This window comes from Medicago truncatula, chromosome 1, assembly GCF_003473485.1.
Source record: "Medicago truncatula cultivar Jemalong A17 chromosome 1, MtrunA17r5.0-ANR, whole genome shotgun sequence".
Taxonomy (NCBI): domain Eukaryota; kingdom Viridiplantae; phylum Streptophyta; class Magnoliopsida; order Fabales; family Fabaceae; genus Medicago; species Medicago truncatula.
Genome location: NC_053042.1, coordinates 32,919,137 through 32,939,728, shown reverse-complemented (window position 1 = coordinate 32,939,728; position 20,592 = coordinate 32,919,137). Strand labels below are relative to the sequence as shown.

Sequence of the window (20,592 nt, the reverse complement as noted above, 5' to 3'; positions counted from 1 at the left end):
ACGTGATAATATCAAAGAAAAGCTAGAATCCATGTATGATCATTAGGTTACGTGTGACGCTCGACCAAGGAACTCTAATCCTAACAAGTTTTACGCCTTATTAATCTCAACTTTATCATTTGCAACTTAGTTATTCAAACAAACAACAAATTATCGTTTAACTTAGAATGATATTTGGTGTCGAACGGTCCGCGATATCGCACTAGTCCCGGAGGAGACGATACAAATACTTACAATTGTTTGATGCAAAAATACTACATCACGTAGTTGGACTACATGCATGTATTTTTTATTTGCTTTTACTATTTTATACTTTTATTAGCTCCAAAACAGCATCTTATAATGCAATACTAGAATTGCAGTTGTTGACAAAGCCTTACTTCAACGCAAAATTTGGAGACTAGATACATTATTTACACAATATTAGAATTAACGTATCTCCGGAGGAAGAGGTTCTCAAAATTTGGAGATTTTCTTTTATGAATAAAAATACATCTCCAAAACTATCTCCTCTCAAAACCTTCAATTATTTTCGGTTGATCCTTTTTTCTTTCTTTTTTTTAGTTTCAAAGTCCTCCTCTCCTCTCTTAAACTTTTAAACATGTCCTCATGATGTGTTTGCCACTTGTATTTTAGATGAAAAGACTTTGGAGAACTAAGTCTATATTTTATTATAGGCTTAATACATGCTTTGGTCCCTTAACTTATTTTTGGATTTCATTTTGGTCCCCAAACTTTAAAACGTCTCAAATTGGTCCCTTATGTATTCTGTCGTTACTTATCTTGGTCCTTTCCGTTAATTTTTAACCATAAATATCTAAAGTGGACCAATATTATATGTGGTCCACCATAGACCTTCTATTTTAACCCTTTGATTTTTTTTCTAAAATAATAACTGTTTGATCTTGCAGATATATTTTATCTAACAATGAATCACCAACAACAAATTTTTCCCTTTTTTTATCTTCTCCCTTTTCTCCTTCATCATCTTCAACCGTGTTTATACAAACACAAAAAAAACAACACACAAACCCAAACAAAAAAAAATTATCATCACCCCTCTTCTCCTACTAGTTCCATTAGTTCATTTTCACATTTCTCTTCACTGAAATTTCAATCGCACCCATAAAATCAATCCATAATTTCACTTCACATTTCTTCTTCTTTTGCAAAATCAACCCATAAAATCAATTAAATATTTAAATTACTTTTTCATCCATCCTCCATGCTTAATTTAATATCACAGTTTCCAGAAGGAAAAAAAAAAACCACTATTTTCTCTTTGAATTCACATCAATAATATCATATTTCAATCTGGATTCAGACTTAAAAGGAAGAATTGAAGTGAGAGTATCCAGAACCAACCTCGTTTGTTCACCATAGATCTGAAGTGAATCGAAAATTGCAATTGAACGTGTTCGTTTGTGTGGGAGGCAGTAAGGAGGTGGACGATGGTGGTTCAATTGCTGGGGGGTTCTGTCATGGTGAAAATGAGAGAAGGAGAATGAGTGTTGTTGTGTTGCATATGTTTGGATTTGGAAATGGGAGAAGAGAAGAAGATAACGTGTATCTGTTCAACCATCTCAATCCTTCTTTTTTTTTTTTTAATTTTAGTTCCGCTGCTATTTTGGGTTGCGTTCTTCCATCCATTTTCTTTTTCAATGAAGGAAGAAATCAATGAATTGTTGTGTTTCAATTCTAGATTTTTTTTGGTAGTTGGATTCAATTAATTTTAGATTTTAGTGAAGGATTCAATCAATTTTATTTTTTTTAGTGGGTTTGTTTGTTTAAATTTTGCTGGGTTTATATGAACATAATTTTTATGATGACGAAGTTCAAGAGGAAGAACAAGAAAGGAGAAGAATAAAAGGAAAAAAGTTAGATACAGGTGGTTCAGTGTTAAACATGTGGACCTGCAATCAAACGGCTATAATCATATTAAAAATATTATACATTAAAAAACTAATAGAGAGGACCAAATAGATAACGATATAATATATAAGGGACTAATTTGAAACATTTTAAAGTTAAGGGACCAAAATGAAATTCAAAAATAAGTTAAGGAACCAAAGGATGTATTAAGCCTTTATTATATATTTGATATTTTTTAAAAATTAAGAGATGAACATGAGATGAAACATGTAATATCTTGTTTGTTTTTTTGACAAAGAAACATCTAATATCGTATTGTTATTTTAATTTTTTTTTAAATATCAAATATATATATTTCTACCAAAGTCGTCTTCAAAAACCAACAAATATATATCTACACTTACTGATATATTATTTATTTTCTCAAAAGAAATGGTGAATTTTATTTGGAAAAAGAAAAAAAATACCAATAACATATGACTTTAAACAGATTTTTTTTAGTAAAAGAATAGTTTTTTTAAACCTTAGTTTTTTGTTTCCTCTTCAAATAAAATTTAATGGTTTAATTACTCTTTTGGTCCCTTAACTTATTTTTTGGTTTCGTTTTGGTCCCTTAACTATTAAAAGTTTCGTTTTGGTCCCTTAACTTACTTTTTGGTTTCGTTTTGCTCCCTTAACTCTTCCTCCGTCAACCACTTTGGTCCTTTATGTTAGGATGAATGTATTAGAGTTAAGGGACCAAAATGAAACCAAAAAATAAGTTAAGGGACCAAAACTAAACCAAAAAATAAGTTAAGGGACCAAAACGAAACTTTTAATAGTTAAGGGACCAAAAGAAAACCCAAAAATAAGTTATGGATCCTGTCATACACTAATTTTTGACCAAAGATCCCACGGACGTGCATTCGTTTGACTCTGGTCGATCTCATGATTCAGTGAAAATTTCGGCAGAGAGGTATTTTAAAATACCTCATTTTTGTTCCGATTGCAGGCACTTTTCTCTCCTTTCATTTAATTATCTAACTTCCGTCTTTTAATTTTAATTTTTTAAGTTAGTTACTTTTTTAATATTTAATAAATGTTTATTTTCCGTTTTTTGTCCAATGAAGTCAATAAGTCCGAAAATTTCAGCAAGGGTCCATTTTTCTTTTTTCTTTTCTTCTCCACGCCACATGTTTAGGCAAGTTCATAGGGTCAAAGTGTTGTTGCCAAATCCAGCAAATCAGTAGTAATTTCCTTATTCTATTCAACCCTAATGGTATAAATTGAAACCTGCAAAAAGAAAGGAGGACAGAGAAGAAAAAACCCTAGCCGCAAACAGAAAAAAGAGCAGAGACTTTTCAACCGCGGTCACATCATCCAAAACCCTAATTTCATTCCTCCAATTTCCAGAATCAAATCAAAAAAATACCGTGAACACATTATGAACAATTCATGAATGTTTATCCACAAATTTTCCAAAAAACCACAAATTCACCAGAAACTCACAAACCACAAAATCGTATAACACCCAAATATTGCCAGAAACCATGAATAATAGGAAGAGCATCTAATTTCAAACTCGAAATTGTTCATCACTAACAACAACGAATTCGAACCTGTTCATCATCACCAACGTTCGATTTCGATCTGTTTTTTTGTTTCAAGCTCATAAACAACATCAACAGCTTTCTTTTTTCGGATCCGGAACAAGGGACAAGAAACAAGAAACAAGCGATCTAAGAGCGGTTTAGTATAACAACAAGCAAGAAGACTTGAAGTTTTCCGAAGAACACTACCTCCAGATCTTAACAGATCCAACAGAGGTAATGATTTCACGGATCTTTCTTTCTTTTTCACGCGTTTAAAAGCTGTGTGGAGTGATATGATTCTCAAAAATGTTTGAAAAAGTTTGAATCCGAATCTTAAAAGTGTAGATCTAGAGAGTTTTACTTTGATTTTGAAAAAAATAAGGCCGGATTCGTGTTTAAAACCAAAAAGGATTTCAGAATATGTAAAAAAAATTTGAAAACGGAGAAGTTTCACTTCTCCGGTGCGCCGCCCTGTTGGGCCGGCAAACCACCGCGCCGGAGCGGCGAAGCTCGCTGGAGAAGAAGAAGAGGGGGGAGAGAGATTCACGGAAGAAGAAGAGAGAAGAGAGAGAAATGATTTGAGAAAATGAAGGAAAATGGGTCTTACACCCTATTTATACCAATCCGAACCGGGCGGGTCTAACCGACGCGCCCACGACCCGTTTTTTGCTTAAGCCCAATTGTTTTTATTCACTACAGTTTCGCTAGTTATACCCCTATTTTACTTTCTGCACCTCTTTCATTTTTGAAAATCTCTCTAAAAATTACAAAAATATGTTTTGCTTTGTGTTAATTGTTTATTTACTGTTTTGTCATTATTATTGTAGTATATTTGAATCATCTCATGCATATTTAATTTTTTTTTGTTTGTTATTTTATTTCATTGGTATTATTTTTAGTATGTATAATTAGGAAGTTGATGTAATTTATCTTGTGCGGTTTTTTTTTTTTATTTCTTGCTATTATATGTCTCTTGAGACCATAGAATGTATCTAGGAGTTGATGTAATAATGTAGGTAACACAAGCACCGACACATGCACTGACACTATCCCACTTTATTTACCGCTTTACGCTTATTTTTTTATTGTTTTACGCCGTTACGCTAGTATACCGTTTAGTTTAGAAAAAATCATTTTACCAAAAAAATCAAATATGCAAAAACTCCAAAAATATTTTCTTAATAAACCTTGGCTTGTAACCCAAGTGTCTTTTTTTTTTTCCTTTTATTTTCTTAATCAAATGCTTAATTGAATTAATATTCATAATAGACCTGATTTTCTTGTAATTAAAATTTGACCAACCTCACCTTATTTTCTCTCATGCCTTGAGGCCTCTTATCCCTTCTTAAAACCATTTTCTAAAATCTAAAATCAACCAACCCACCAAAAAGAAACTTTTTAGGTGAACTACATTGGTTTTGATCCCTTTTCTTTAAGGGTATGTAGGCATAGGATTTTTATCCTTCCAAATCAAATAAAAATAACCAAAAACATACTTCTTCTCCCCCCATTCTTTCACTTAGATTTTTAGGTAATAATTTTCAAATAAGCAATGAATTTAGCACAAGATAAATTAGGTAAGAGGTTCCTACGGAATACCGTAGACGCTTAGGGTGCTAGCACCTTCCCTTCGCGTAACCAACCCCCGAATCCAAAGTCTCGATGAGGGTTTTTACTCATTTTTTCCCTTCCCACGAATAAAGATCGAGAGTTCAAAGATTAACGATTCAAATCAATTAATGGTTTGATATCCGAAAATCACGAGCACAGAAATGGCGACTTCACTGGGGACCTAAATTCCACGTGGGTTAAACCCATCTTACTTTGTTTATTTTGCGCTTTATTATTTGTTTATGCTTTGTACATATTTGCTTACATACCGTGTTACGTGAGTGGTGAGATAGGTCCTACACCCGGGCTTGAGTGAAACATAAGATAGGACGGAGTACGATCATAGTGCCATACCAGGAGCGGTCCTGCGATATGTGTACACGTAATGTAACTCCACTCAACATAGGTCTTTTAAAAGTAATAATATGTCGTCATGAGCAGTCGTGATTGGCGTTATTATTTTTGAAGTCCGCTAAACGTTGAGGACCTTTAGATCACCCTTAACCCATCTTGGCCTTTTTTAGGACGTAGTGCGGTGGCTAAACCAAGAGCAGTCTTGACTTTGGTCGACACGCGATACTACACTCAAACTAGACTTACTTATGGATGTTATTGGACTAGGAGCGGTCCTATACACCGATATGTTCATAAGGGAAGTTGTAATTTGGGAACTTGGTAGAACCCGTGATACAGGTACATTTGAAACCGTAGTCCTTACCAAATGGCATTGTTACCTTTGACTCCAACATTGTCGGTTTAACCGCATCATGCATAACCATTCATACATGCATTCATCCATAAATGTTTTTTTTCATCCATTAAATTGTCGAAGGACTTAGACAAGCATTTTTTGTAAATATTGTAGATGGATTCTAAGACGAGGAGTATTAAAAAGTACACTTTCAAGAAACCGGATTTGACAAGGCTAAGGGAGTTAGCATCTCATGTGACTAATCCAAGAGATTTTCGGGAACGTGATGGGAGATTACTTGACCTCCTCAAAGTGAAGGTTGAAGATGGAATTTTAGAGACTCTGGTGCAGTTTTACGACCCAATTTGTCATAGCTTCACGTTTCCCGACTACCAGTTGGTCCCCACTCTTGAAGAATATTCCTTTTGGATTGGCTTACCAGTATCCGAGGGAGAACCTTTCAATGGCCTTGAACCCAGCCCTAAAAATGCAGCTATTGCAGAAGCCCTTCACCTCAAACCTTCTGATTTGGTTCATCCTCACTTCACCATTAAAAACAACCTCCAAGGCTTAACCGCCAAGTTCCTCTACCAAAAAGCCTCCGATTTTGTGAAAGCCAAAAAGACCAATGCCTTTGAATCTATTTTCACCTTACTCATATATGGCCTTTTCTTGTTCCCCAACATGGACAATTTTGTCGACTTCAACGCAATTAAAATCTTCCTAGCCAAGAATCCAGTTCCCACTTTACTCGCAAACACTTACCATTCTATCCACCACAGAAACATCCAAGAGGGTGGGCTGATTGTTTGTTGTGCACCCCTGCTATACAGATGGTATGCTTCACATTTACCTAAGTCTGTCTTCTCCAAAGAGAACACCGGGAAAACCTCTTGGTCTGAGAGGATCATGCCTCTCACTCCGGCTGACATTGTGTGGGTCCATGCGGGTACTAACACCGAAGGAATTATTGGTAGTTGTGGAGAGTTTGAAAATGTGCCCCTTATCGGTACGTGTGGAGGAATCACTTACAACCCCACTCTTGCTATGCGTCAGTACGGATACCCTATGAAGGGGAGACCTGATAGTCTTTCTCTGTCCAATGAGTTCTATCTTAACAAAAATGACCATACAAGTTTGAGGATGCGGTTTGTGCAAGCTTGGCACTCTATTCGTAAGTTTGATGGAATCCAATTGGGAAGAAAACAGAGCTTTGCATATGAATCGTATACACAGTGGGTGATTGATAGAGCTACAACTTTTGGTATGCCTTATACCTTGCCAAGATTCTTATCCTCGACCGTCCCGGAAATACCTTTACCTCTACTCCCACAGACCAAGGAAGAGTACCAAGAGCGTTTAGCCGAAGCGGAACGTGAGATACATAGGTGGAAAAGGGAGTATCAGAAGAAGGATCAGGATTATGAGACTGTAATGGGCCTGCTGGAGCAAGAAGCCTATGATAGCCGACAGAAAGATGTGATAATCGCCAAGCTGAATGAAAGAATCAAGGAGAAGGATGCCGCCCTTGATCGAATTCCCGGGCGAAAGAAGAGGCGTATGGATCTCTTTGATGGTCCACATTCTGACTTTGAGGATTAGTCTGCTTCAGGAGCTTGAGAGTCTCTTAGTTTGTTTTTCATGTCATTTTCTAGTTTTCCTTTATGTATTTTGGAGTCTATCCCTTGACTCAGTTTGTTAAAAGGGAATTATCTTTGTTTTACTTTAAAGTCTATCCCTTGGCTTTGTTGTTAGAAAGGGAATTATCTTGTAATCAACTTTGTTTTTTTTAATGAATTGTTTAGGTTGATATGTTTACAAAATTGCTTCTATAGGTCCTTCGATAAAAATATATAAAAATTGCATATTCTGACATATAGCATATCATGCATCATATCGCATTCATAAAAAGTGTCAAAGCCAAGTCTCACACTTTCCTCATTTCTGCCTCAGGAGAAAAGCAAAGGTGGCCCGGCGTATTCAGTACAGACCTACCCGTGTTCACCATACTCGAGCATACATCAAAAGGAAAATGGTAGCTACTGAGCAAGAGAACAATGACCTTAGGGAAGAGGTTAGTAGCCTCAAGGAAAGTATGGAGAAGATAACTGCAATGATGATGGACATGATGGCCGCACAGGCACAAGCCTCTCAAGCAAAAGTTGTTCAGACTGTTCGGGCAGATGTTGAAGTCTCTCAGCCTGCTGGTTCTCCGGTGACCCAGCCAATTTCTACAGCAACTATTGGTACTACACAGCCGTTGGTGAATCAGTTTTCCTCAGGTGATATGACAAACATGTATAATTCAGGGTTTCGTCCTGCTGGCTCTCTTGGTTTTTCTATCCCTCCTCAGTATCATATGCCGCCAGGCTATCCGTGGGGCATGCCACTCGCAAATAATGAAGGTGTTCGTCATAATGCACCAGAAATGCAGTTCCCTTTTGGTCAGCAACAAACACTGTTTTATCAGTCCGGCCAGCCTTTTCCTCAGGCCACTATGACCTGTGCTGGACCCCTCGTTCATGCTGCTCATCAAGAAGAAGATCAAGTTTATCACTCCAATAGTGTGGCGGGTGCTGATAGGGTGGGAAACTTGGAAGAAAAGTTTGAGGCGGTGCATAAAGAGTTAAAGACTATCCGCGGTAAAGAAATGTTCAGTCAGAATGTGAATGACCTCTACTTGGTTCCAGACGTGGTGATACCTCATAAGTTTAAAATGCCGATCTTTGAAAAGTACACAGGGGATACTTGCCCTGAGATGCACTTAGTCACATATGTCAGGAAGATGATAGCTCACAAGAATAATGAGCCTCTGCTTATTCACTGTTTCCAGGACAGTTTGACTGGTCCCGCACATACATGGTACATGAATTTGAAGGGCATCGCTACATTTGAAGAGTTGGCCAATGCTTTCATCAAACAGTACAAATATAACTCTTATCTGGCATCTAACCAGAAAGAACTGCAATCTATGACTCAGAGTGATAAGGAATCTTTCAAGGAATATGCTCAGCGCTTCATTCAGAAATCTGCTCAAATCCGTCCGCCTCTGGATGAAAGGGAAGTGTCCGATCTATTCTATGAGACTCTGAGCCCTTTCTACTCAGAGAAGATGCTTGGTTGTGCTTCACAAAAGTTTACCGATATGGTAGATATGGGTGTGCGCATTGAAGATTGGGTCCGTAAGGGACGTGTGAGTAAGGATGGTGCTTCTTCAGGTGGTTCATCTAATGGTAATAGGAAGTTCGGAAATGGGTACTCAAAGAAGAACGCTCAAGAGGTTGGCATGGTGGCCCATGGCGGATCCCAGCCTGTATACCCCAGCTACCCCTATGTTGCTAACATTCCACCACCTACCCCAGCTCCACAAAATCCAAACTATCAACTACAAAGGCCTCAAACACCCCATCCATATTATCCACCACTATATCAACCACAACCTTATCAGCCACAACCATTTTATCAGCAACCATACTATACCCCATCACCACAGCCACAACAGTCTCGCCCTCGAGCTCAACAACAACAGCCTCACCCTCAAAGAAACCAATTTCCCCCTATTCCCATGACATATGAAGCCTTGTTACCTTCGTTGCTTGTCAGAGGTCTTGTTCAGACCCTACCACCTCCTCGTGTGCAGAACCCTTTACCCCCATGGTTCCGTGCTGATAGAAATTGTGCCTTTCATCAAGGGGCACCGGGACATGACATTGAACATTGTTACCCCCTTAAAGAAGCAGTTCAAAAGTTGATTCATAACAAAGATTTATCCTTTACTGACCCTAACCCTGTTGCTCCAAACAATCCTCTGCCACCCCATGGGCCTACTGTTAACATGGTTGAAGATTATCAAGAAAGAGGTCTTGTCACTTGCTCTCAGGATATCAAAACTCCGTTGGTTCCATTACATGTGAAAATGTGTGAGGCAGCTATGTTTAGCCACAATCATAATAGTTGTGAGGTATGTTCTGTGGACCCCCGCGGCTGCGTGCAGGTTCAAAATGATGTGCAAGGGCTAATGGATCGAGGAGAGCTGGTTGTTACAAGGGAGGACAAGAGCATTTGTGTTGTAATCCCTGTGTTCAAGGATAGTGCGAAGCCAATTGACGGTGTTACTCCGGTGTTCAAGGACAATTCCAAGCCAGCTGTCACTCCTCTTGTGATTTGTGTGCCGAGACCCAAGCCGTTTTTCTCTCAAAACGCCATGCCGTATAATTATGAACCTACAAGCATAGAGAATGGTAAAGAGATATCCTGGAGTCCCTCAACTTCCGTGAGTAACATTGCGGAGAATAGTCAAATTTTGAGAAGTGGACGTATCCTTCCGGCTGTTGTGCAAGCAAAGAAGAAAGCTCTGGTGATAGAGTCAGTGCCAATACCAGATCCTAGCAAGGGTAAGAGTGTGGTTCAACCTAGTGAAACTGATAATGATGAGATTTTGAAGATAATCAAGAAAAGTGATTATAAGATAGTGGATCAGTTATTGCAGACTCCATCAAAGATTTCTATCATGTCACTATTGACAAGCTCTGATGCTCATAGGGATGCATTGATGAAAGTGTTGAATCAAGCCTATGTAGACCATGATGTGACTTTGGGTCAATTTGGGAGCATTGTTGGAAATGTGACGGCATGCAACAATCTGAGTTTCAGTGATGAAGACCTCCCAGTGGAGGGGAAAAACCATAATATGGCCTTGCATATCTCTGTTATGTGCAAAACAGATTCTTTGTCCAATGTCTTGATAGACACCGGTTCTTCCCTCAATGTGATGGCAAAGACAACCTTTGATAAATTGACATATTCAGATGGATTTATTAGGCCTAGTTGCGTATCAGTAAGGGCATTTGATGGATCCCGGAAAACGGTATGGGGAGAAGTAGATTTACCTATCACTATTGGACCCCAAGAGTTTAAAGTTACATTCCAGATAATGGATATTCAAGCTTCCTACAGCTGTTTACTTGGTAGACCGTGGATTCATGAAGCCGGGGCAGTAACATCCACTCTTCATCAAAAGCTAAAGTTTGTGAGTCGTGGAAAGCTTGTTACAGTGAGTGGGGAATCAGCTCTTTTGGTTAGCCATTTGTCGTCTTTTTCCTTCATTGGTGGTGAAAATTCGGATGGAACGTCATTCCAAGGGCTTTCGGTTGAAAATAGTACTACAAGAGGTGAAACATGCATGGCCTCTCTAAAGGATGCTCAGAGAGTAATTCAAGAAGGAAAGGCTGAAGGCTGGGGGAAGTTAGTACAGTTGCCCGAGAACAAGCGCAAAGAAGGTCTGGGTTTCTCCGGCAATAAGCAAGTGATGTTCGACCCAACTAGGGGTACTTTTCACAGTGCTGGATTCATTAATGCGCCACCTGAGACTAATGCAATCTTGGAAGATCAATCAGAAGAGGTGGCACCTAACTTTGTGACTCCTGGTGGAAACTGCTGCAATTGGATTGTTGTTGACATCCCTTATGCGATACCTCTTTCTAAGTAATGTGTTTGTCTTTTTGTCTTTTTTAAGAAAACTCATTTCGTCCTACCCCAGACGAAAGTGAAATCTTGCAGGGTTTGTTTTTACTTTGAGTGTGTTTTCAGTATCAATAAAAATTGTCGTTTTTGTCACGGCCGTTATTATATTTTAATGCTTTTTTCTGGAAAAATGGTAATACAAAAAAAACAAAAAAACTTGTTCTCTTTTTCTTTAAAAAAAAAAAAAATCAATTTGAAAGGTCTGCATTCACTATCTTACTATAAATCAATCATGAATCATATGCAGACTGAACATACATGAGCCCATTGAACATGGTGACCCTATGCTGCCTCCCAACTTTGAGTTCCTAGTTTACGAGGCTTGGGTAGAAGAGGATGAAGAGATTCCCGATGAGCTCCGATGGATGTTAGAGCAAGAAAGAAAAGTCATTCAGCCTCACAAGGAAGAAATAGAGTTAATCAACCTGGGTACTGAGGATGATAAAAAAGAAATTAAGATTGGAGCGTCGTTGGAGGCGTCTGTCAAGAAAAAGATAATTGAGCTTCTCAGAGAGTATGATGATATATTTGCATGGTCCTACAAAGATATGCTGGGGTTAGACCATGATGTTGTGGAACACCGTTTGCCTTTGAAGCCCGAGTGTCCTCCAGTCAAGCAGAAGTTAAGAAGATCTCATCCAGATATGGCTCTCAAGATCAAAGAGGAAGTGCGAAAGCAAATTGACGCAGGTTTCTTGATTACCTCCGAATATCCTCAATGGTTGGCCAACATAGTGCCCGTTCCAAAGAAAGATGGTAAGGTCAGAATGTGTGTTGACTATCGGGATTTGAACAAAGCTAGTCCGAAAGATGATTTTCCTTTACCTCACATTGATGTATTGGTTGATAGTACTGCTAGATGCAAGGTATTCTCCTTCATGGATGGATTCTCCGGGTATAACCAGATCAAGATGGCTCCAGAAGATAAAGAAAAGACATCGTTCATCACGCCTTAGGGTGCTTTCTGCTACTTAGTAATGCCGTTTGGGTTGATAAATGCTGGTGCCACTTACCAGAGAGGCATGACTAAAATATTCCATGATATGATACATAAAGAGATTGAAGTGTATGTAGATGACATGATCGTCAAATCAGGCACTGAAGAAGAACATGTTGAGTATTTGTTGAAGATGTTTCAACGGTTGAGAAAGTACAAACTCCGTTTGAATCCTAGCAAGTGTACCTTCGGTGTTAGATCCGGCAAGCTCTTGGGTTTTATTGTCAGCCAGAAGGGTATTGAAGTAGATCCCGACAAAGTCAAAGCTATCAGGGAAATGCCTGCTCCAAAGACAGAGAAACAAGTTAGGGGCTTTCTAGGAAGATTGAACTACATCTCCAGGTTTATCTCTCATATGACTGCCACGTGTGGGCCGATATTCAAGTTACTCCGTAAAGATCAAGGGATTGTTTGGACAAAAGATTGCCAGAAAGCTTTTGACAGCATTAAAGGGTATTTGTTAGAACCTCCGATTCTTGTCCCTCCAGTCGAAGGGAGGCCTTTGATCATGTACTTGACCGTGTTAGAAGATTCTATGGGCTGTGTGTTGGGTCAACAAGACGAGACTGGAAAGAAAGAGCATGCCATTTACTACTTGAGTAAGAAGTTTACTGATTGTGAGTCCCGATATTCTATGCTTGAGAAAACCTGTTGCGCTTTGGCATGGGCTGCTAAGCGTCTTCGTCACTATATGGTTAATCACACTACTTGGTTGATATCCAAAATGGATCCGATCAAGTACATTTTTGAGAAGCCGGCTTTAACAGGAAGAATTGCTCGTTGGCAGATGTTATTGTCCGAGTATGATATTGTCTAACGCACTCAGAAAGCCATCAAAGGTAGTATTCTTGCTGACCATTTAGCTCATCAACCAATTGAAGATTATCAGCCTATCAAGTTTGATTTTCCAGATGAAGAGATCATGTATTTAAAGATGAAAGATTGTGACGAACCATTGTTTGGTGAAGGTCCTGATCCAGACTCTAAGTGGGGTTTGATATTTGATGGGGCCGTTAATGTCTATGGTAATGGAATAGGGGCGGTTATCCTTACTCCAAAGGGTACTCACATTCCTTTCACTGCAAGACTCCGGTTTGATTGCACGAACAACATTGCAGAATATGAAGCTTGCATCATGGGTATTGAAGAAGCCATTGACTTGAGGATCAAAAATATTGACATATATAGAGATTCAGCTCTTGTGATTAACCAGATCAAAGGAAAATGGGAAACTCACCATGATGGTTTGGTACCTTACAGAGACTATGCAAGACGTTTGTTGACTTTCTTCAACAAGGTGGAACTGCACCACATTCCTCGGGATGAGAATCAAATGGCAGATGCCCTAGCTACTTTATCTTCAATGATCAAAGTGAATCGTGGCAACGACGTGCCGCTGATCAGTGTCAAATTCCTTGATAGGCCTGCTTATGTGTTTGCAGCCGAAGCAGTTTTCGATGATAAGCCGTGGTTTCATGATATTAAAGTGTTTCTTCAAACTCAAGAGTACCCTCCTGGGGCATCCCGTAAAGATAAGAGAACTTTAAGAAGATTGTCTGGTAACTTCTTTCTAAGTGGAGATGTTTTGTACAAAAGAAACTTTGATTCAGTTTTGCTCAGATGTGTGGACCGACGAGAAGCAGATTTATTAATGCATGAGATACATGAAGGCTCATTTGGGACCCATTCTAGTGGATATTCAATGGCTAAGAAAGCATTGAGGGCAGGCTACTACTGGATAACAATGCATGCTGATTGCCATCACTATGCCAAGAAGTGTCACAAGTGCCAGATTTATGCAGATAAGATTCATGTACCACCGTCTATGCTCAACGTTATCTCGTCGCCGTGGCCGTTCTCTATGTGGGGCATTGATATGATTGGTCGGATCGAACCAAAAGCTTCCAATGGACATCGTTTCATACTAGTGGCCATTGACTACTTCACCAAGTGGGTTGAAGCGGCTTCTTATGCCAATGTGACCAAGCAGGTGGTGGTCCGGTTTATCAAGAACAATATCATATGTCGCTATGGTGTCCCTAACAAGATTATCACGGATAATGGTACGAATTTGAACAATAAGATGATGAAGGAATTATGTGATGATTTCAAGATTGAGCATCATAACTCTTCTCCTTATAGACCCCAGATGAATGGTGCGGTCGAAGCTGCAAACAAGAATATCAAGAAAATTGTGCAGAAGATGGTGGTCACCTATAAGGACTGGCATGAGATGTTACCCTATGCTTTGTATGGTTACCGTACTTCAGTGCGTACTTCAACAGGGGCAACCCCTTTTTCCTTGGTGTATGGTACGGAAGCGATACTTCCTGTAGAAGTTGAAATCCCGTCTTTGAGAGTCTTGATGGAAGCTGAGTTGTCAGAGGCTGAATGGTGTCAGAATAGGTAAGATCGGTTGAATTTGATTGAGGAAAAGCGCATGGCTGCTTTGTGTCACGGACAACTATATCAGACAAGGATGAAACAAGCATTTGATAAGAAGGTTCGTTCCCGTGAGTTTAAAGAAGGAGACCTAGTAGTCAAGAGTATCAAGTCTTTTCAACCAGACCCTAGGGGCAAGTGGACACCTAATTATGAAGGTCCCTATGTAGTGAAGAGAGCTTTCTCTGGTGGTGCTTTAATTCTTACAACCATGGATGGAGAAGATTTACCTCGTCCTGTGAATTCTGATGCAGTCAAGAAATACTTTGTCTAAATAGTTACAAAAGAACAGCTCGGTAGGTCGAAAACCCGAAAGGGCGGCCTAAACCAAAAATGAGCGTCTCGGTGGACTGAAAACCCGAAAGGGCGGTCCAGGCAAAAATTAGAGACAAAAAAAAATAAAAAAAAAATGATTATCCTGATAGATTGAAAACCCGCAGGGGCGATCTATGCAAAAATTAAGGATTATGACAAGTAACTGCATCAGATGAAGCATCACTCACTTGGGGCACCTTAGCCGTCAAAAGATCTTCGATATTGAAGCAATCTAAACAGTGGAATTCAAAGTTGTTAGGAAGTATGATGGTTATTGTGTTCAATGTACCTTCCCCATATTAATTACCATTTTCCAAACTTTGTGATCTGTGGTGCCATGCCTTTGGCTGGTTACCATTTCTTTTAAATCAATTTGAGCCTGTGCCCTTTATTTGAAGTTCCTATTTATTCTATGTGCAAGTTTTCTTCCATCTTTACTGTCAATACTTGAAGTAAAAACTTTGAAAATTCTTTTAAATCTTTATGTTTTCTTTTGAAAAGAGCGAAATTGACAAACATTTTATCTTTAATTCATGTATCGTAGAAGCATGTGTCAACATTCGATTCAAGAGCATGGACATAGGCATTGCTAAAAAAAAAAAAAAAAAAAAAAAAAAAACTCGCTAAGTTGAAAACCCGAAAGGGCGGCTTAGGCAAAAAAAAGAGAGTATCCCGGTGGATTGAAAACCCAAAAGGGCGATCCAGGCAAAAGTTAGGGATTTCATAAAAATTAATATACCAAAGAAAAAGCAATGACTATTTGAAGCATGAGCTTGCGAAAGTACTCCAGTTCAATCCAAAAATGGCGACTTCGGCTAGTGGTCTGACTTTTGGTTCATTGCCCCATCAGTGTTTTGCTTAAAGGGTTGTGCCCTGATGAAGATTACCGAGTTGTTTGTACTATGATACCGGGCCATTTCCGTTCTGGACCTGCCCAATCATCCCTCAATAATCTTGCCGTTGTATGGTCATATGTGTCTCATACATTTTCATTCATTCATGCATAGATAGCACGCATACAAATATCATTCATGCATGGTTGCATTATTACCAGGTGTCTACTTTCAGTGTATCCCGTAAAAAGTGTCATCCCCAATGTGTTTAATTCAAGGTTGTCACCAATTAAAGTTTATTTCAAGGGGCAGGTCCCATCCAATAGTCTTTGTCTCAATATATATTTTAGCTCCCTAGTACCTTATGTAAGCTATCCTCGTACTGGTAGCAGTTGACTTTTATCATATTTTGGTCGTTATCCGAGTTGAGGTAACTGACGGTATTTCCTTTCCGTAAGTTGGTCGTTACCCGTGTTGAGGTAACTGATGGTATTTCCTTTTCGTAAGTTGGTCGTTATCCGAGTTGAGGTAACTGACGGTATTTCCTTTCCGTAAGTTGGTCGTTATCCGAGTTGAGGTAACTGACGGTATTTCCTTTCCGTAAGTTGGTCGTTATCCGAGTTGAGGTAACTGACAGTATTTTCCTTTCATATGTTAGTCGTTATCCGCGTTGGGTAACTGACGGTATTTCCTTTGGTCGTTATCCGAGTAAAGGTAACTGACAGTATTTATGTTCGTATGTCGGTCTTTACCTTAGTAAAGGTAATTGACGATATTTTCTTTTCGTATTTTGGTCTTTACCCCAGTAAAGGTAATAGACAGTGTTCCTTTCCGTACATTGGTAAATGGTTTTTCCTCCCCAATAATATTTATCTGTATGTCCCCCAGTCAGTAGGTGTTCATTATCCTTGCATTCGTAAGTGCATCGTAAATATTCATATTATTACAGTCATGAGCATGGCATTCTTAGTATTCCAATTGGTCAAAATTAGCGTACTTAATATTTAAGTCTCTCCGACCCATGGATTCCAAAGTTGATATTTGTAAATCCCTGTGACGGAGAAACTTAAATAGGGGCATCTGTCATACCCTAATTTTTGACCAAAGATCCCACGGACGTGCATTCGTTTGACTCTGGTCGATCTCATGATTCAGTGAAAATTTCGGCAGAGAGGTATTTTAAAATACCTCATTTTTGTTCCGATTGCAGGCACTTTTCTCTCCTTTCATTTAATTATCTAACTTCCGTCTTTTAATTTTAATTTTTTAAGTTAGTTACTTTTTTAATATTTAATAAATGTTTATTTTCCGTTTTTTGTCCAATGAAGTCAATAAGTCCGAAAATTTCAGCAAGGGTCCATTTTTCTTTTTTCTTTTCTTCTCCACGCCACATGTTTAGGCAAGTTCATAGGGTCAAAGTGTTGTTGCCAAATCCAGCAAATCAGTAGTAATTTCCTTATTCTATTCAACCCTAATGGTATAAATTGAAACCTGCAAAAAGAAAGGAGGACAGAGAAGAAAAAACCCTAGCCGCAAACAGAAAAAAGAGCAGAGACTTTTCAACCGCGGTCACATCATCCAAAACCCTAATTTCATTCCTCCAATTTCCAGAATCAAATCAAAAAAATACCGTGAACACATTATGAACAATTCATGAATGTTTATCCACAAATTTTCCAAAAAACCACAAATTCACCAGAAACTCACAAACCACAAAATCGTATAACACCCAAATATTGCCAGAAACCATGAATAATAGGAAGAGCATCTAATTTCAAACTCGAAATTGTTCATCACTAACAACAACGAATTCGAACCTGTTCATCATCACCAACGTTCGATTTCGATCTGTTTTTTTGTTTCAAGCTCATAAACAACATCAACAGCTTTCTTTTTTCGGATCCGGAACAAGGGACAAGAAACAAGAAACAAGCGATCTAAGAGCGGTTTAGTATAACAACAAGCAAGAAGACTTGAAGTTTTCCGAAGAACACTACCTCCAGATCTTAACAGATCCAACAGAGGTAATGATTTCACGGATCTTTCTTTCTTTTTCACGCGTTTAAAAGCTGTGTGGAGTGATATGATTCTCAAAAATGTTTGAAAAAGTTTGAATCCGAATCTTAAAAGTGTAGATCTAGAGAGTTTTACTTTGATTTTGAAAAAAATAAGGCCGGATTCGTGTTTAAAACCAAAAAGGATTTCAGAATATGTAAAAAAATTTGAAAACGGAGAAGTTTCACTTCTCCGGTGCGCCGCCCTGTTGGGCCGGCAAACCACCGCGCCGGAGCGGCGAAGCTCGCCGGAGAAGAAGAAGAGGGGGAGAGAGATTCACGGAAGAAGAAGAGAGAAGAGAGAGAAATGATTTGAGAAAATGAAGGAAAATGGGTCTTACACCCTATTTATACCAATCCGAACCGGGCGGGTCTAACCGACCCGCCCACGACCCGTTTTTTGCTTAAGCCCAATTGTTTTTATTCACTACAGTTTCGCTAGTTATACCCCTATTTTACTTTCTGCACCTCTTTCATTTTTGAAAATCTCTCTAAAAATTACAAAAATATGTTTTGCTTTGTGTTAATTGTTTATTTACTGTTTTGTCATTATTATTGTAGTATATTTGAATCATCTCATGCATATTTAATTTTTTTTTTGTTTGTTATTTTATTTCATTGGTATTATTTTTAGTATGTATAATTAGGAAGTTGATGTAATTTATCTTGTGCGGTTTTTTTTTTTTATTTCTTGCTATTATATGTCTCTTGAGACCATAGAATGTATCTAGGAGTTGATGTAATAATGTAGGTAACACAAGCACCGACACATGCACTGACACTATCCCACTTTATTTACCGCTTTACGCTTATTTTTTTATTGTTTTACGCCGTTACGCTAGTATACCGTTTAGTTTAGAAAAAATCATTTTACCAAAAAAATCAAATATGCAAAAACTCCAAAAATATTTTCTTAATAAACCTTGGCTTGTAACCCAAGTGTCTTTTTTTTTTTCCTTTTATTTTCTTAATCAAATGCTTAATTGAATTAATATTCATAATAGACCTGATTTTCTTGTAATTAAAATTTGACCAACCTCACCTTATTTTCTCTCATGCCTTGAGGCCTCTTATCCCTTCTTAAAACCATTTTCTAAAATCTAAAATCAACCAACCCACCAAAAAGAAACTTTTTAGGTGAACTACATTGGTTTTGATCCCTTTTCTTTAAGGGTATGTAGGCATAGGATTTTTATCCTTCCAAATCAAATAAAAATAACCAAAAACATACTTCTTCTCCCCCCATTCTTTCACTTAGATTTTTAGGTAATAATTTTCAAATAAGCAATGAATTTAGCACAAGATAAATTAGGTAAGAGGTTCCTACGGAATACCGTAGACGCTTAGGGTGCTAGCACCTTCCCTTCGCGTAACCAACCCCCGAATCCAAAGTCTCGATGAGGGTTTTTACTCATTTTTTCCCTTCCCACGAATAAAGATCGAGAGTTCAAAGATTAACGATTCAAATCAATTAATGGTTTGATATCCGAAAATCACGAGCACAGATCCGAAACGAAACTTTTAATAGTTAAGGAACCAAAACGAAATCAAAAAATAAGTTAAGAGACCAAAAGAGTAATTAAGCCAAATTTAATTTATTTCAGAAAACGGAGAACTTATCAAATCGTCCCACATCTCTATAAGTTTATTCATTAATTTCCTTATCGTAGAATTATTCTTTCACACAAGTTTAGTACAAGATTTTATAGTAACCATGTTACTAATGCAAAATATTTACTGACTTTGTTAATCACTAACTTTTGTCAAGGATTGTACAAAAGCAATAAGTCTTGACAAACAGAGTGTAAAGGCATAATTCCATAGAGGTACAGCTAGAGAGATTCTGGGCTACTAAAAAGAAGCAATTGATGATTTTAAATATGCCCTTGTACTTGAGCCAACCAACAAAAGGGCTGCTTCAGCTGCTGAAAATTGAGGAATCTAGGCTTAAATATTCAATTGGTCCCTTAACTTGATTTCAAGTATTGGTTTGGTCCCATAAGTAATAAAAGGTCCGTTTAGGTCCCTTAACTTCATTTAAAGTATCAGTTTGGTCCTTTCTGTTAATTTAATTCAAAAAAACGTTAAATTTTGGTCCATTAACTTATTTAATTAGTATAGTTTGGTCCCTTAACTTATTTAATTAGTATTAGTTTGGTCTCTAAACTTAACGTTTTTTTGAATTAAATTAACAAAAAGGACCAGACCGATACTTTAAATAAAGTTAAGGGACCTAAGCGGACCTTTTATTACTTATGGGACCAAACCGATACTTGAAATCAAGTTAAGGGACCAATTAAGCATTTAAGCCAGGAATCTAATACTCAAAAAGAGTTGAAGGGTTTTGAGTTAGGAGGGAGATCAAGATCGAATTTTCCTATATTATGATAATTACTTTATTATGTTAGTTTTTAGATTATACGAATATTATTGATATAATAATGGTTTTGTACGAATATTATGATAATATATATTGTTTAATTAATTTGTGTCTTATTAAATTAAAACTTTATTTCATTAATTTATTTGTGTTTAATAAATTGCATTTCTTTAATTAAAATTAAAAAGTGGAAACGAATTACAAAAAAAAATGAAAAGTACATTATTGGCAGAAATTTCCTTGAGTAATGCAGATCTGTATAAACATTACTGACGAAATTTTCCCTCAATAATGGAGAAGTAG

General features: G+C 37.8%; 1 protein-coding gene across 1 annotated transcript; it reads left to right on the top strand.

The window, feature by feature from the left end:
- The first annotated feature begins 7,777 nt into the window (after positions 1 to 7,777).
- On the top strand, positions 7,778 to 12,224 carry LOC120578274 (uncharacterized). The gene is made up of 2 exons (XM_039830906.1): positions 7,778 to 11,229; positions 11,516 to 12,224. The coding sequence occupies exons 1-2, from the start codon at positions 7,778 to 7,780 to the stop codon at positions 12,222 to 12,224; spliced, it is 4,161 nt and encodes a 1,386-aa protein (XP_039686840.1).
- The last annotated feature ends 8,368 nt before the right edge of the window (positions 12,225 to 20,592 follow it).

Excerpts from the sequence above, each read along its gene's own strand:
- LOC120578274 (XM_039830906.1), top strand. The coding sequence starts at position 7,778 with ATGGTAGCTACTGAGCAAGAGAACAATGACCTTAGGGAAGAGGTTAGT. Across the intron at positions 11,230-11,515 it reads TATGCGATACCTCTTTCTAA|ACTGAACATACATGAGCCCA; the intron begins GTAATGTGTTTG and ends AATCATATGCAG.